General features: G+C 40.8%; 1 protein-coding gene across 6 annotated transcripts in view; it reads left to right on the forward strand.

The window, feature by feature from the left end:
* The window catches only part of szt2 (SZT2 subunit of KICSTOR complex), a 120,795-nt gene that overhangs the window by 92,165 nt on the left and 12,110 nt on the right, over window positions 1-16,520 (forward strand). For 5 of the 6 annotated variants that reach the window (XM_032525775.1, XM_032525776.1, XM_032525779.1 and 2 more), the window contains 8 exons: window positions 2,445-2,700; window positions 3,217-3,296; window positions 4,614-4,739; window positions 5,869-6,071; window positions 6,773-6,869; window positions 8,404-8,484; window positions 10,276-10,350; window positions 15,337-15,402. In XM_032525775.1, coding sequence (XP_032381666.1) covers window positions 2,445-2,700; window positions 3,217-3,296; window positions 4,614-4,739; window positions 5,869-6,071; window positions 6,773-6,869; window positions 8,404-8,484; window positions 10,276-10,350; window positions 15,337-15,402 — 984 coding nt within the window. The remainder of the gene's footprint in view (window positions 1-2,444; window positions 2,701-3,216; window positions 3,297-4,613; window positions 4,740-5,868; window positions 6,072-6,772; window positions 6,870-8,403; window positions 8,485-10,275; window positions 10,351-15,336; window positions 15,403-16,520) is intronic. The other variant, XM_032525780.1, reaches the window with a different exon arrangement.

The raw sequence follows: 16,520 nt of genomic DNA on the forward strand, positions 1-16,520 counted from the left end.
CCCCCCCCCCCTCACATCACAAATCGGCTGTCATATCAACCTCACTGTTCCCACTGGTGAGTAAGAGGACAGAAAGACTTCAGTTACAACTTTGAGCCCAGTGATTTTCATTTCCACAGCCACTGGTCAGAAGCTAGAGAGCCTGACCTAGTGTAAAAGACCATGAAAGCACACATGAGAGCATATACAGTATTTAAGGGAAAAAAGGGAAGTTTCTCCAACTATGTAGACTTTTTGGGGGAGACATTTGGAGTCTGACAGTAGGCCCGAGATATATTGAGAATTGGGTGACTAAAAGGTCCAGTCTTGGAACATGCTTGGAAAATGTGGTTAGAAAACCACATTAGTAACAGTTTTCCATTCCTCAACAACTGCTGTTGAGGTAAATGTTTTCCATCACTATTAAGGCCACTGAGCTACAGGTTTTTTGTTATCTCAGGAAGTAATAGGCTTCCACTGTTTCTAAAAAAAAAAAAAAAAAAAAAAAAAAAAAACATTAAAACTGGCAGGTGGCAGAGATATACTGCTGCTTTACCCGGCATATTACATCATTTTAAATAACACATCAATTAGGATAGATAATCTTAAATATGTTATACTGTCACAATCATTTCAGTTGCATCAACAGTTCTGTTCTGCCAAAATTGTATAAATTGCATTTCTGCAGATAAACATTTAGTGTATATATTTAACTTACAGTGACTTTGGACTGTAATGGAAAAGCTGAACTTTGTTTCATTAAATATGATAATTAAAATAAGCGTCAATTAATGTAAGTGTTATTGGGACGACAAGGATTTCGCCCCAAAGTGTTGCAAGAGAGCTGCTATAAACAACAGCGCTGAACCTGGGGGAATTATGATTTTGAGTGTTAAACATGGATGAATTAGCAACCAGGCGGAGTGGGCCTGGAAAGCCCCAATGTGTGTTAAGTGGTTTGTGGTAATTGATTTGGTAAAGTGCACATCTGAAAGCAAATAAAGTGTAAGATAATGAGGAGGTGTAGGTCTAGGTGGACAGCATCTCCAAACCCAACCTGTGTTTCATGTATGAGCAGCAGTGCAAAAGCAATGAGTGATTACATGAGTGTTAAATGAATTAGTGTTTAATCAAATTCAAACATAGAAAACCTTTTGCAGCATATGGACAACACGCAGAATGCACGGAGTGGTAGGGAGGGAGGGAGGGAAGGGGGTGGATGGGTAAAAAGGGCCCATCAGTTCATTTTTGCCCTAGGGCCCCCCCAGCAGGTCAATCTGGCCATGGTTACATTGACATAAAGCATGAGACACAGTTGAATTTAAATGGAGAAAGGTTAAAAAAAAAATACAAAATGTCACTTTCAGTGTTTTATTCCAGCATTGTGTAGACCTGGCGGCAGCATCGGACAGCAAAGAAGACACCAAATGCCCTTTTTGCCCCGTTACAAAACAGGCTCAAAGAATAGAAAGAAACAAACTTTTTCTTTCCACTACAACTCTTCATTGCCGCATCACTAATAAGTGCGGACAGAAGGCAGAGTCAGAGCAGCAGAAAATTTGCCTGAACAGAGCTTCATCTGTCATGGTCCTGATGAGAAGCAGAGGGAGCACCAGTGCACAGTTTGACCCTGCAGCCTGCAGGCGTGCTGCAGCCACACTGGGGCATCTGCGCCCTCACATGCTCTGCTGAACAAACTCACCCAATAGTTCCTCTCAACAGCAACCAGGGCACACCAACTATGCTCTGGAAATTTACGTATCCAATAATAATACAAAAACTAATCAACATTTCATACACAGTGCAGTGAATACTGTTAAGCCACAGGTCAAAAATGGTCATTGTGTTAAATGGTCAAAAAACAAAATGGTCATTGTGTTATTTGAATATTCCAAAAACTTATTATGTTTCTTTTCTCACAAAAATTTCAAGTCAGACACATACTCAAAATAATGCTCCAGAGGAACAATAATGTGATTTTAAATAAATACAAATAGTGTTAAACAGCAAACATAATGCAGAAGGGTATGAATAAACAATATCAAATTACAGTGAGACAAAATTAATAATTAATAAATTATTCAACAGTAAGTTCACAGTACAATATGACTCTTTTGTTACTTTGTTGTGTGTGTATAAGTTTGAGAGACTTAATATATTCCTTGAGTTTACATTAAAAAAGCAGTGAAATGTATTGTTTTGTATTTAGATAAGTACTATTTGCCAGATAAAATCAGTAAGTTGGCAGTTAATTATATGTTCCAATTCTCACATATTCTTACATTTAATATTGATAGTATGATTGTTTTTTACACCTAGACGATTGTCATTTAGAAGTACCAATCCTTTCCTCTGATTCTTCAAGAGCTCTAGCTTTTTTTTATTGTCAAACCATTCAACTGAGGTCTATTGCCTTTTTTAACCCATTGCTTCAATTTGTCTTACTTTCCATCTGTCTTTCCCAGGATCCCAACCCGTTCCTAAGCCCCTCCATGGAGCCGGATGCGTTGCTGCGTAGCGCAGTTCCCCCTTTGCCCAGTAAAGAGCAGGGCAGGCTGGGTGGCTCTGGCCGGATCCTCGCACCGCTCCACTTCCCCTCCGAGCTGCTTCCCTTTGACGAGGCTCTGAGGGACGTGTGCACCATCCGACCCTTGATGGAGGGGGATGCAGTGGCCCGACATGGCGGCCAGCTCTTGGAGATCAAAGCTATGGAGCGGAGGGGTTAATGCTACTACTACTACTACTCCTACTACTACTACTACTACTACTACTACTAAGAATTGGGTGGCAGTAGCTTAGTTTGTAGGGAGTTGGGTTGGAAACCGGAGGGTTGGTGGTTCATGTCCCTCTACGGACCATAGTACGGAGTGTGGACTCATAGCTGGAGAAATGTTCACTCCAGTAAACTTCCTGGGCACTGCTAAGGTACTAAGGTGCTCTTGAGCAAGGCACCGAAACCCCCCTCAACTGCTCGGGGCGCCTGTTCAGCAGTTGCAGCCCACTCACTCTGACATGTCTCCATTAATGCACGTATAGGACCTGAACATGTGTGTGTAGTTCAGGCTTGTTTGTAGTGTGTAATAAGAACAAGTGTAAATTGTAATTTCCCCATAGGGGATCATTAAAGAATATAAATTAAAATAAAATTACTACTACTAATAATAGCATTTTTTCCAATGAGCTCATCAAACTCCACACTGGACAGGAAGGGTCATGGCTTTGTCTTTGTGCCGACAGAACTGGAGAAACAGATGAAGATCGAGAACCTGTTTGTGACTTGGCAGCAGAGATCAGCACAATCCAACATGCCCATTTCAGTAAGTACCCCAAGTCATAGTTCTGACACATGCACATGACATAACTAAATAGTTGTAACTTAAAGACATTAATGTAATAGTTGAAGGGTGCACCTGGTAAAAAATGTATTTGTTCCCCTTATATACAGGGTAACTGTTTCTTTTTAATGGCAGCGTGAACAGGTCAAATCCCGTTAGTGTCTTTAGTAATGAGGCAGGCTGTGGGGACAGTTAGGAGGGTCTTACCAGAGGAGCCCAGGCAGTGGCTAGGATCGTAGGGCAGAAGTAAATCTGTGAAAGGTGCAAACCCATTTAGAGCTAATACGCTGAAGTTTGCAATCAATTCTGTACCAGGTACAAGTAGCCACTGTAGTGTTGCAAGGATAGGAGTGGTATGATCTTGTCCCTTTGAATTTGTTAAAAGTCTGGACACTGGGAGCTGGAGACTGGAGATCTCCTTTTGGCTGAGTGCCAAATACAGGGAATTACAATAATCAATCTCTGACGAGATGACAGCTTGGATTACTTTTTCAAGGTCTGCCTGATGTAAACCTAATTCAGATTTTTGCAATATTTCTAAGTTAGAGAAAGCATGATTGTGCAACCGTTTGTGATTTGTAACAAAAACAAAGCTCTGAGCCAAAACTCACACCCACATTGCAGGCATAGTGCTTGACATTGGCAGGTTCCCAAGATCATTTTTCTAATCACGGGTCAAGTTTGGGGGGACAAATAAAAGGACCTTAGATTTGGACTCATTGAGTCAGAGTTTTGTGACACTCTGTTTTGTGTGCCTCTGAGCATATATTTAAATAGCCCCAATCACAGTTCACTCCTCTGGGAAATTATTTAGTGTTGCCTTCTTTCGAAGGGGGGAATATCCGGTCTAATTAAAAAGGTTTCTGTCTGCTACAGTGACATCTCTAGAGAGGTTACGTGGTGGCATTACATTTACCAATTTGATATTGCAGCAGACACCCACAGAGCACTCTCACTCTAGCACATCCAAGAGGAGTTGTGCAGCCTGACCGGGCCCACAGCCATTTGGACTGGCAATTGGTTTTTAGTTGGATGAACTAAATTAACTGTTATATGTGATCTGACTGCATCATTGTCAGGCTTGGATCTACACTAAGTTTAGTGTCCATCTGCCAAATCTTTGATGTTGCAGCTGCCTGTAAACACTGCTCACTGACTACAAGCTACATTATACAGTCCTATCATCTTCATTCCTAAACACAAAGTTGTCATAGTCTTATGTATCATAATTATCCTACGTCTCTCAAAGTTTACCCTCTGCAGTGTCACCATCTAATCCTAACATGGGTGTCTCAACAGGGGACAGATTTAGAGACTCTGAAGCAGTCGTCCAGGCTTGTCCACTACTGTGCCACCCCTCTCCTCTTTGACCCTGTCTTCCGCAAGCAGATCCAAGAAGAACAGATTGTTCAGCCTCCAGTCAAGGTATGTTTGCTGTTTGACTCAGATAAAAGGGACAGGAAGAGGATTAACTGCTGTCTATAGATGCATCCGTGACTTTTTACGTACCGCTATTCACTAGAAACACAAACTATATTAGAAGTTGCATCCCATAACCTTAGCAGTAATGTTAGTTCAAGTTAGTTTATAGTTTTAGGTGTAAAGTTATTGACAGAAAGAACTTTTTCTTTAAATGATGAGCAGCATGTCACGACATGTATTTATGTCTCTGCTATAGTGTATTGAAACTCACTAGGTTTTGAGCCTTGTGTTGAATCACTTTATTTCACAAAATATTGCCTTAGTTATTCAAAGGTGTTTAACTGCTGTGGGATAGAACAGAAAGTAACAGATGTCACTTGATTTGACGCCCTTACTGCAACTTCAAGGCGTTTTAAGGATTAAGTGTAGACTGCAGTCCATCTCTGTAGATGGCAGGTAGGTACAAATGTAGATTTACTGGGTAAGCTAAGAGCTCAGCTCCAAAGCTAACCACATCCACATCACTGCTGTCGCCACTCCATTTTTGACGAGTTTGACGAGCAGTCTGGGTAGTATGTGTAAATGAACCATGGTAAACTTCCCTCAATCTTTCCAGCACCTAGATCTCTGTGCTCATCTCCCAACTCAAATCCTTTGATTTTCGCTGGCTTTGAGGGCTGTCGCTCCAACAATAGATTGTACTTCTGCATTTGGACACAAAGAGTATAGGAGCAGACCGAGAGAGAGGCGGCTCCCTCTCTTCTCCAACTCAGACCAAACTCAGATTAAACTGTAAAACTAGACAGTATTCTTCAAATGTAAATCAAGGCTTAAAATGTTTCCCGAAAATTATTTTAGTGCCCTCTTTTCAGTAATATAACAGTTTGTCTTTGGGTATTGTGAAAACGTAGGCAAAAAAAATTGCCCGGTGCAGCGCATTGCATTCTGGTAGTTTTAGGTTTTTTACCTTTTTGAGCAAAAGTGGAACACCACTCCCCCTGTTTTCTCTGGCAGTTTAGCACTAATTTAAAAAGCATGTTAGTTCCTGTTCTGAGCTCAGTTTTATGAGAAGACCCTCTTTCCAGGCATGAAATAAGTTTTTTAAAATGATGTCCACTGTCCTCTGTGCCAGAAACGGCATTGCTCCAGCGACTCCACAGCGTCCGGTCGGGACCGCAGCTACAGCACTGATTCAGCTGACATGCTGCCCAGCCGGCTGAAGGAAGAACCCTGGCTGCTTGAGATTTCTAGCAACTTCCTCCAGCAGTATGTCCAGTACCTGCAGAGCATGGGCTTCATTCTTGTCCAGGTCCGACCTCAGTCTCCAGCTCGCAGGTCTGTTTCTGCAAACGTTGTTTCTTTTTTTGCACGTGATTTCTATTTATTTAAACTATTTATTAGTTTGTTCTCACTTTTTTGTCCGTATTGTCTTTGAAACACAATTTTGATGTTTTCTTAATGTCTTCTGTTTAATGTAATTCCATGCTATCTAGTGCCTAAAGGGTGTTCTATAAATAAACTTGCCTCGCCTCAATCAAAGTGGGCTCGAACGAATGTCAAACCATCTTTCAATGGCAGGAGATAAAGTTCGTGGTAGTATTACACTGTTTTTCAAGCAACAGCCCAAGCTGTTGGTTTGCCTTTTTTGAAATATATAATCTACCTGATCATTCCATTAGTAAATGTGTTGCACAGTATCACAAAGTGTTTTTCCTTATGTGGCTGCTAATGTTTTGTGTGAAAGTTAAACATTTCCGCCTCTCTACTTTTCTCTTCCTCCCTTGTGAGCAGCCATTAGTCATTATATGACTTTTTACTGTTGTCTGACCTCTGACCTCCCAGCACTGCTGCCCCATGGCTGATGGGAGCAGACCAGATGCCTGTCCTGCCTGTCACTTTCTAGGCTCCGACCGTGTGACTCTCTCTGAATTATGTCTTACGGGTCGGCTACACGCTGTTGGTAGTCCAGTATCCGTCGGGCCCAAACCTCTCTGATTTAACCAGACCAAATCCCCCCCCCCTCCAATCTCTTGCAGCATTGCCCGGGCTCGTGCTGCCATGCTGAGCTCTATGTCATCGGAAGGGAGAATGTCTTTTTCTTATGTAAAGCAGAAGAGTGAGGACAGCCCTAAGGTTAGTGTTCACCATTCTTAGTCCCCGAACACACACACACACACACACACACACACACACACACACACACACACACACACACACACACACACACACACACACACACTTGGGTATTGAGCCAGGTTGTTATTATAATAACGGCGCCTATAAACAGTTCCTGCTTTTGTTCCTTTGTAACATTTTATTTCTAGTTTTCATTCAGTCCCTTCTTGAAGCCTAAACATGAACTGCATTCAGTATATGAATATAAATATTTAGAAACTGGAATTAGTAGTAATAGTAGTTGTTGCAGTTTGAGTCCCCCTTTCTGACACAAGTATGTAAAAAAATACTCTTCCATAAATAACACTCCCTCATTAAGAAATTCTGGATCTGGCCTCCTGTCCTGTCTAATACCACTGCTTGCGCTGTGCTGACCGATGAAAGAGCAGTCTGCATCAGTATGGCTAAAAAACATTGGACTCAGCCATACATGTTTGTGTCTTGCGCCGGGTTCATACAGGGATCGGACAGCACCCGGAGCTGCCCACTCTCCTTGAGCGCCCATGCTGTTTACACTCCGCAGTCAGACCCAAACTGAGTCAAGATCAGAGATTTTAGGGGACATCAATATAAGATAAAAACCTTTTTTTTTTTTGAGTGAAGGGGATCTTTAAGTTAAACACTGTTACTACATGCACTAAACCTAAACCCAGTCCACAGTAGGAATACCAAATACCAAATCTGACAACCGTGAAGCATATCTCCATCTTTTATAAATCAGGCACTGGCTCAGACTAAAGGGCTGACACAGTTGTGGCGAGTCAGACCATACCAGTCACCATACCAGTCAGACCATACCAGTCACCAGGAACTGAGTCAAAGCCCAAAAGTTGCACAGTGAAGCTCAAGTGAAGACTTGTTGTAATAGGTATACTAGACTTACAGTATGTAATTATAGGTAGAGCATTAGAAATTGGTACATTGCCATTTGCGGTATATACACAAAGACAATATTAATAGTGACAGAATGTGTGTGGTGTTGTAATAATGAAGAAAGAGTGCAGTGCTCAACTACCTGCTGGGCGTTTACAAAACACAGTGCATTATTCTGTCAGGTAGTGGTAACCTTTTCATTGCTGCTTACATCAGTGAGAGGTGGCTTGGTTTAGAGGTTCCTTGTTCTTTTTTGGCACACAACTTTGACAACTCAAAGGGCAGAAAATATGAATTCGCTGTAGTCCGTGGTTGTGCATACAGCCTCTGTTTCTGACACACACACACACACACACACACACACACACACACATACTCACACACGCACACACAGTGCAGAGAGTAGAGAGGCCCGGTGAAGTACAAGATAATATTCTAAATGTATTATTTTAAGATTACCCATACAAAAATGGTTGAGGGTTTAATTACACAATAATGTAATGAAATAGCAGCACAAATAACAGCACAATGGCTTGGAAACCACCTGTGTCTGCCTTCAAGCACCTGCATTTGACAAACTCTGATTGTAAAATTGTTTTTTTTTTAATGGACTTTGCAGACTATAGCCTCCGGCAACACGGCGTATCACCTCCAGAGGGCGCTGCCAGGGGGCATCGTGTTGATGGAACTGGCTTTTCAGGTGAGATCACTCCGAATCACTATGCTCACTAACTGTACTAGATAAAAAATATGTTTTCCCCTTTTAATGTTTTAGCATTTTAGCATATTTGATACAATTCATGCATGTTTAAAGGTCCCATGACGTGGTGCTTTTTGGATGCTTTTATAAAGGCCTTAGTGGTCTCCTAATACCGTATCTGGAGTCTCTTTTATATAGACCTTAGTGTTCCCCTAACACTGTATCTGAAGTCTCTATTATATAGACCTTAGTGGTCCCCTAATACTGTATCTGAAGTCTCTTTCATATAGACCTTAGTGGTCCCCTAATACTGTATCTGAAGTCTTTATTATATAGACCTTAGTGGTCCCCTAATACTGTATCTGAAGTCTCTTTTATATAGACCTTAGTGGTCCCCTAATACTGTATCTGAAGTGTCTTTTATATAGACCTTAGTGGTCCCCTAATACTGTATCTGAAGTGTCTTTTATATAGACCTTAGTGGTCCCCTAATACTGTATCTGAAGTCTCTTTCCTGAAATTCAGCCTCGGTGCATTTCTGTGTCTGTAGCTATTGAAGAGGGGGGGCAAGGTGTAGGGTGGGGGTGTGGCCTTTGTTTGAGTTAGAAAAGCAGAAATTAGGAATTATTTACACTAAATTTAAAGGAATGGATGTTGATGGATAATCACAGACTGGAATATGTCAACTCTTACTCAGTACTATTTCAAAACCACTTCAATTTTTTTTTTCAAATTCTATAAAATTGAATAAGACACCCCAAAATGAATGAAAGTAGAGATTTGTACTTGCCAAAGAGCGTTGTGTGGAATCAATCATGTTATTTTGGGTAGTTAAAAAGAATATTGATGTAGGAAAACGAGGGCAACATAAGGGTTAAAGGCAGAGCAGGATATCCAGGGCTCGGTTTAAACCTATCGCCATTTCTAGCCACTGGGGGAACATAGGATGGCTGGGGGAATGCATATTAATGTTAAAATGTTTCATGCCATGGGACCTTTAAGTATAATGTTGATGCGTAGCAATATAATGTTAACCATGTTCATCATCTTAGTTTAGCTTGTTAGCATGCTAACATTTTCTAAGTAGCAGTAAACACGGAATCTAGCTGAGGCTGATGGGAATGTCTTTAGTTCTGCAGGTGTTTGGTTACAACATGTCATTTAGCTGACACTTTTATCCTAAGCAACTTACAATTGCTGTATGTTAGAAAGTCGGTCGCACACCTCTAGAGCAACTATGGGTTAAGTGTCTTGCTTAGGGACACATTGATGATGTATCGCAATGGGAATCGAATCCATGTTTCTCGCACCAAAAGCATGTGTCATATCCACTGCGCCATCACCACCCCATAAACCAAAGTATTGGACAAATGTTGACCTGATGACTGATGAAGGATCCCCAAAAGTCATTAGGATTCATCTACTGGGGATCATAAATGTTTTTATTATTTTTTATTATATTGCCCAGTCTTTCTGTGAACAGTTTGTACTTCCCTAGCCCAAGCTAAGATAATAACTGATTACATATTCTCAGACTTGACACAGCTCCCGCAGAGCAATATAAGACATAATATAACTGCAGAGGTGAAACTGAATTTTCATTGAAGGCCATTTTAAATGTCTTAAAACATCATCCTGTCTCTCTGAAAGCTGCGCCTGCCCTGATAAACAGTAAAGTGTGTGCCATTCTCCCCATGGGTGGCTCCATCAGCTTTTAAGCCACACATTAATAACAATCTAACAATTTAATTTTCCTAAAATAATCAGGTGCTTTCATTCTATGTCTGCCAGGGCTGTTACTTCTGTGTGAAGCAGTATGCACTGGAGTGTTCCCGCATTCCCATGGGACAGACGGTCAACTCCCAGGTAAATGATTGGCAGAAATCTGCACTACTGTGTGGACACACAACAATAAGCTGTCCATTTTCTTCTGTTGGGGTTTTGTAGGGATTGAAAGCATGAAAGAGAGCACAAGAGTAACAGAAAACGGAATCCTAAATGATTTCAGTGTCTCCGTTTCACATGTGAGGGGGCGGGTGTACTGATCTCTTTGTTTACCAGGGGTTTTAAAGTAGGGTCCCGGGACTTCTGGGAGAAGTTTGAGAGTCCTGAATTGGGTTCTGAGGTTCTTAAGAAGGTGCCAGGGCTACTGGTTCTGCTTCAAGGGTCTTGGAGGGGGTCCCAGGGGTCGGTAAGATTGAAAGATTGGATGGTTCAGAGGTCTTTTTTGGGATAAGCAACATTATTTTTGCTGTTTTTAATTTATAGATATTACAATGAAAAATGATTACTCTGACATTCTCCACTTGATCTCCTCATTCTCGAGTAAATTAAGTCCGGCACTAAAAGACACCTATGCTCTCTAAATATAGGGATAACAGAAAAAAATCACAAAAAATGTCAGTCTTGGGTGGAATGTGTTTCTACATTGGAGTCCATGGTGCAAGAATGTTTGAGAAAAAGTTTGCTGCTAGGTTGTCGTTGCTATAGTTTCATGTTATTTTTGTCTCCGTTTTTGTTGCTATGGTATCATTGTTGTGGTTTTTCTTTCTGTCTACATCTTTGGTGCCAGATGGTCACTGCTGAGATTAGAGCTCAGGTTATCAGGTATAACCACTCTGGCTTGTTTGTATTTCTGAAACCAATCACAATGCACTGGATGTCAGGCTTTATAACCACACTGCACATCCAGTACGTTGTTGGTGCTAGTTTTAGAGTGCCTTTGTGCCTCTTAACATACACAAAATGCAATTAAAATGTCCGTGCAACTTGAACAGGGCCCTTAAGTGACAACAAGATGCTTTTTAAACTCAGACTTTGTTTGAATTCACCTAACCTGTCTTAATCCGGCCGGTAGCTTGCTTGCCCTGTTGGCTGCTAGCTGCTAGCTGTTAGCTACCGTCCGTGATAAAGTTGTGTGTTCAGCCAGGCTTCCGTCAAAATCATCACACAGCAGTTCCGTGTGTATTTGTAGCTCATCCAGTTTGTGTGTGATCAATTTGTTGTTGGTGAGTAGGAGGCTTGGCAGTGTCGATCTGTGTGGTAGTAGCAGGCCCAACCGGCATCTGTACACTGTATACCTTCTCCTGCTACACCGGGACTTCAGTCTGAGACTACAGCTAGCCTTCAGTAACGCTATCACTGTGCAAGCCAGCAGGTAGTTTAGCACTGCACTCTTTCTAATTCGGCCCATTTCCATGTAGGTACATATTCACTGATATGGTCATAACTACTACAGCGTTCAATTACCTATTTTTGAGGGGGAATAAACTTCATGTTTTCGTTGCAAAGGCATAACTTGTCCTCTGGAGGACATAGCAACACCATTGGGCTGTCAATGGATTTTTTTTCTGGACCAGGAGGTGACAAAGGCGGGAAGAAATTAGAAACAAGGATGACGGTAGGGCCTGCTAAGTGTCTAAGGGAACTACCACACAAATCAACACTGCCAAGACTCCCACTCACCAACACCAGATCAATAACACACAAGAGGCACAAAGACACTCTAAAACTTGCCCCAAAAACTGCCGTTTTAGCTAAGTGAAAACTTGTATACATAGTTGCAGCTACTCTGTGATGAACGCACCGATTTGGCTTGTTATTTTTTCCTATCGACTGTACTCGTACATTTATTGCAATCAAGATTAAAAAAATGTTTAATTGGCCAGAATTCTCCTTTAAAGCCGTACTGTTGTATCCATTATTGTGACTATGATGATGTTGTTTTTTTTGCAGTGCAATAAATCCAGCTGTAGGAATAGTAAGTCATATATTACATGCATTAATTTGGAAGCACATCTATTTGTTATATTGTAATTTGGACATCCAGAACGTAACCACCTGTGAAGATGAAATCCTGATGCTCTTCCAGTGTGATTCTTCATCTGGAATTAAACTAACTTTGCTTCAGTACTTTCACTATCCAGGGTGTTATTCACTGTTAGACTTCATTGGATTCTCCGATCCGTAGTAAAGAGTTATTATAGTATAGAGTTACATGCAAAGCTGGCTGAGAAGGTGAAGTGTATTAAAGGTATAGGAAGCTCAACATTGTGCATCTGTAACTGAATAGGTGTTAAATGGGTCTTAGCTCCATCAGCTCTTAGAAATGGCATCAATTGCTATTAATTTTCCCATTTGGTGTTTCCTTGAATCATAATATCTTTACTAACTGTTTGTCAAACTGTTTTAAAACCCAGCATCTCAGTGTTTTGTCAGAGGGAACATCACCTAGGCGTCTCAGTCATAGGCCGATTAGTGTAAACTATTACAGGGTTAAATGTGTATATTTGGCATTTTTTACACCGGATCTACTATCATGGACGATGGAATTCACTTGCAGTGTAGTAAGTGTAGTAAATCTTTTACATCAAGTTCAACATTGGGGAACTTTTTCATAAGAACTGATTTAGGACGGTTACGCGACAGAACTTGGTGTCACAAATATCTCTGGAATAAATAATAGATAATTTGTTAACATATTAGCCTGCGAGCAACTAATCTGGGGGGAAGCACGGAATATCTTTGCTGTGCAACTTGGTGTTAACACTTTCAAGAATTTTGTAAGCAACCTGAATTTAAGCTAAGTGAAAACAAACAAACCACCATTTTCTTGATGGAAGAAATATGATACTAAATCAAGCTTTCTGTGACTTTAAATGAATAATATAAATTTAAGGACATACAACTTGTGAGTTCTATGCAGAAAGCTGTGATTGTGTTTTTTTTTTTTTTAAATGTCAGACCTTTCAGATGTAACTCTAATCCCATCTGCCAACACCCCATGTCTTAATTTCCTGCTTAAACCCTGGTACTATATTGGGTAACATCACAAACATTTTCCATTCTCCCGCACTTGTGACTGATCCCTTTTCAGATTTCTGGACCAGTGCACTTTATTGTGTCAATAAAGGCAAAGAAGGATGTTTTGAAAGATGTCACAGCATTTGTTTCCCTCCGGATTTGTTGTCAGAATGTCTACAAAGTGATGTAAGAGAATGACTGTCAGCGAGACGGTGGCTTTATGCACAGCAGGAGGAGGCAAAACATGTTGTGAGAAAGGAGGAAAGGAGGCATCTGTTACAACTGTTTTGTCTGCTGAGGATGTTCTAAAATAGTCTGAAAAAGTCTTGAAATTCAGTAAACTGTTTGTTTTTAATTGTCATAATAATAACTATTATAAATTGAATTTGAAAAATTGAAAGCCAACTCGCCTTAGCGACCAACAGGACACTACACATGCTATGACGGCTCTTGTGTTCCATGTGAAACAATATGGACTAGTTCACTAATTAGGGGTCACTAGTAATAATTAATAAATGAGAATTTAGAATATGATTTACAATGAAATGACAGCATCAATAAGTGTCATTAAAACACTAGGCTGAAAACACACTAGAGTGGCCTTTCTCACAGAAGACATTTTGACATTTCACATTAGAAAAAGAACATTGAATGATAAAATGAATGATGGCTGAATTCCATCATGCACAATATCCGGGTCCTGGTATGAGACAGTGCATGCTGTCACACTGACATGGCCTCCTGGGACACTTGAATTGAACAGAAGCACTGTTAATATTATTCGTAACACCTGTGCTCTGAAAAAGGCCTATAGCACAAGTTTAGAAGAAAAAAGTGATAAAGTCAGCAAACTTACACAGCAATATCTATTTTGCTTTTACCTTGGTGTCGTGAAGAATGCTGACTACATGGTGAATGGTTTCTCTTTCATTAAGGTACACAGGTTTACAGAGGAATGAGTCAAGCAAACTTTGTAACTTGTGTCCTGTGGTTGTTTCACAATAAAACCTACCCCTGTCTTCACAGTAAAATCCCTTTATAATAAAATCGATACAGGAGTTAGTATTAAGAGCTGTATCTATAACTTTCTCTAAAGAAAGCAATGCTTAACAAAATGGAAGCAAAATACTGTGAAAAGGCACTAGTACATAAAAAGAAGGAACATGTGATTGCAATGGCACCCCAACTTAAAGGCAGTGCTGGTACATTTTTCCCCCCCCAATCTACACTTTTTTATAAATGTTTGAAATGGGCTTTACACCCTGACAGCTATAAATAACTTGAAAAAGGTGCGAAAAAGATCCGTCATCTTTAGCTGCTGTAACCCCTTAACAACACCCACCAATCACTGCCTTGTGGTCCGCTTGGAGAGAAACACTGAAGTGCCCCATTGCCCCGCTGTGCCTACTCTACCCCTCCTATGAACGAGCCTGAGCTCCGTGTCCGTTGTTGCCACATTGCTACCAGTAGTCATGTTTGTTTTATACATTCTGGATGATAATAGTCAGTATTTGCTTACCGCTTACAGCTCCGCTCTGAAGCAGCAAGGCAGCGGTGCTCGTGCAGGTCTGCGTGTGGGCGAAGCCCCAAGGGCGGGGGGAGGGGTTAGACAAATGCCCGAGGAGATTCTACTTTCAAATTTTGCTAGTTTTTTAACATTACCAACCTTACCTTTTAATGATGTTGCAGAAAGTATGTAAATACTGCATTGCTGTTTTACACATGAACTACTGTAAACACTGTAGCCACAGTGCTGACTAATGGTTTTAGGAGTCAATAGTGCAAGTTCTTCTCGACTTTCAATGAAATTGCCCAATCTACAAGAGACATGCGTTTCCTATGACCTGTGGGCACCAGTCTTATCTAATGGCGGTCCACAGCTATAATGTGTGTATGTATTGTGTGTCTCATTGCATCTTTGTACCATGGAAAAGGTTTGGAAATCCATGTTCTTATTTATTCTTGTAGTATCTCTTCAGTCTTCCTTTCCATCCATCTGTCTGTGTGTCTGTGTCTGCCTAGTCCCACCTCATGTCATCTCTCCATCAGGGCAACCTCCTCACCAAACCTCGGTGCAAGCCGTTTCCAGATGCCCCCCCAGTATCTGACTGTGTGGTATGTCCCAGCCATTCTCAAGGGAGGGGTGTCTCACTACAATCAGGTTTCACCCCTCCCCGCTGCTCTGCTTGCTGCCATCAGTCCTAGTCTCTTCTTTTCCAAATCTACACGTCTTTTTGTCTCTTTGGTAATGAATGAGTTTCAGTGTTCAATGAAGTGTTCTTTCATACCTGTGAAAGTAGCAGTTGCTACAATATACAGCTTGACTGTAAGGCAAGTGCCAAGTTTAGCTGGATGTAGGGTCTCAAAGATTGTTTTTACCTGGACAAAGGTCAGGTATTAAAATATTTTCTCAGGCCTGAGTCAAGCTTCCCTTGATTTCCTTTTCCTTCTTGATTTTCAACAAGCTGTTCATCTCTGTGCTTGCTTGTTTGGGTGTCGTGGGTGTGTCAGCTTGTGTCCCTTCAACCACTGTTGTCCCCTCTGCCCTTTCTTTGATAATCTTACTATATTTCCTCTTGCATCTTTGGTTGCCAGGGGGTTGACTGGCGCTAGGACTTTCTTCCAGGCCTACCTCCACTATCAATTCTAGTATCTTTTGGGGTTTAAAGGGTCAATTATTGAATAACATGGGGCTGAAAACTGCTGCTGCTCTGCTCGCTATAGATGATCACACAGACTGTAAAACTTTGTTGGATTTTTTGCCACTAAATTGGTTACAGTTCTATTGGTTCCTAATGTTGATGTTTCAATGACTACATATTTGAGCGAACAAAAATGATATGGAGTTCCCCACTGTTCGATTCTAGGGCCACCGTTGTTTAAATTCTACATGCTCCCACTAGCTTAAATTACGCAAAATTACTGTGTGCAAGTCAGTGATTTGATGTACTAAAAAGAAGGAATTTGAGGACTGTAGCAATGTTGGAGGAACTGCCTTATATAATAAAAACATGAGTTTATAGGCTGGTTCCAGTATTTGTAGTATCCTTAAAAATTGCTTCACAATTTATGTAAAATATGTTTCACATTTTAATCAAATAATTAAAGTCAATCAATTGTAATGTCAAACACCAATTACATAGTGGCTCAAGTGGTTTTCAGATTCAGGACCTGTGAAAACATCAATTTCACATTTAACATCACATGTGCAGCACTGTTTTTACACATACATA

Source organism: Etheostoma spectabile, chromosome 9, assembly GCF_008692095.1.
Source record: "Etheostoma spectabile isolate EspeVRDwgs_2016 chromosome 9, UIUC_Espe_1.0, whole genome shotgun sequence".
NCBI classification, from domain to species: Eukaryota; Metazoa; Chordata; class Actinopteri; order Perciformes; family Percidae; genus Etheostoma; species Etheostoma spectabile.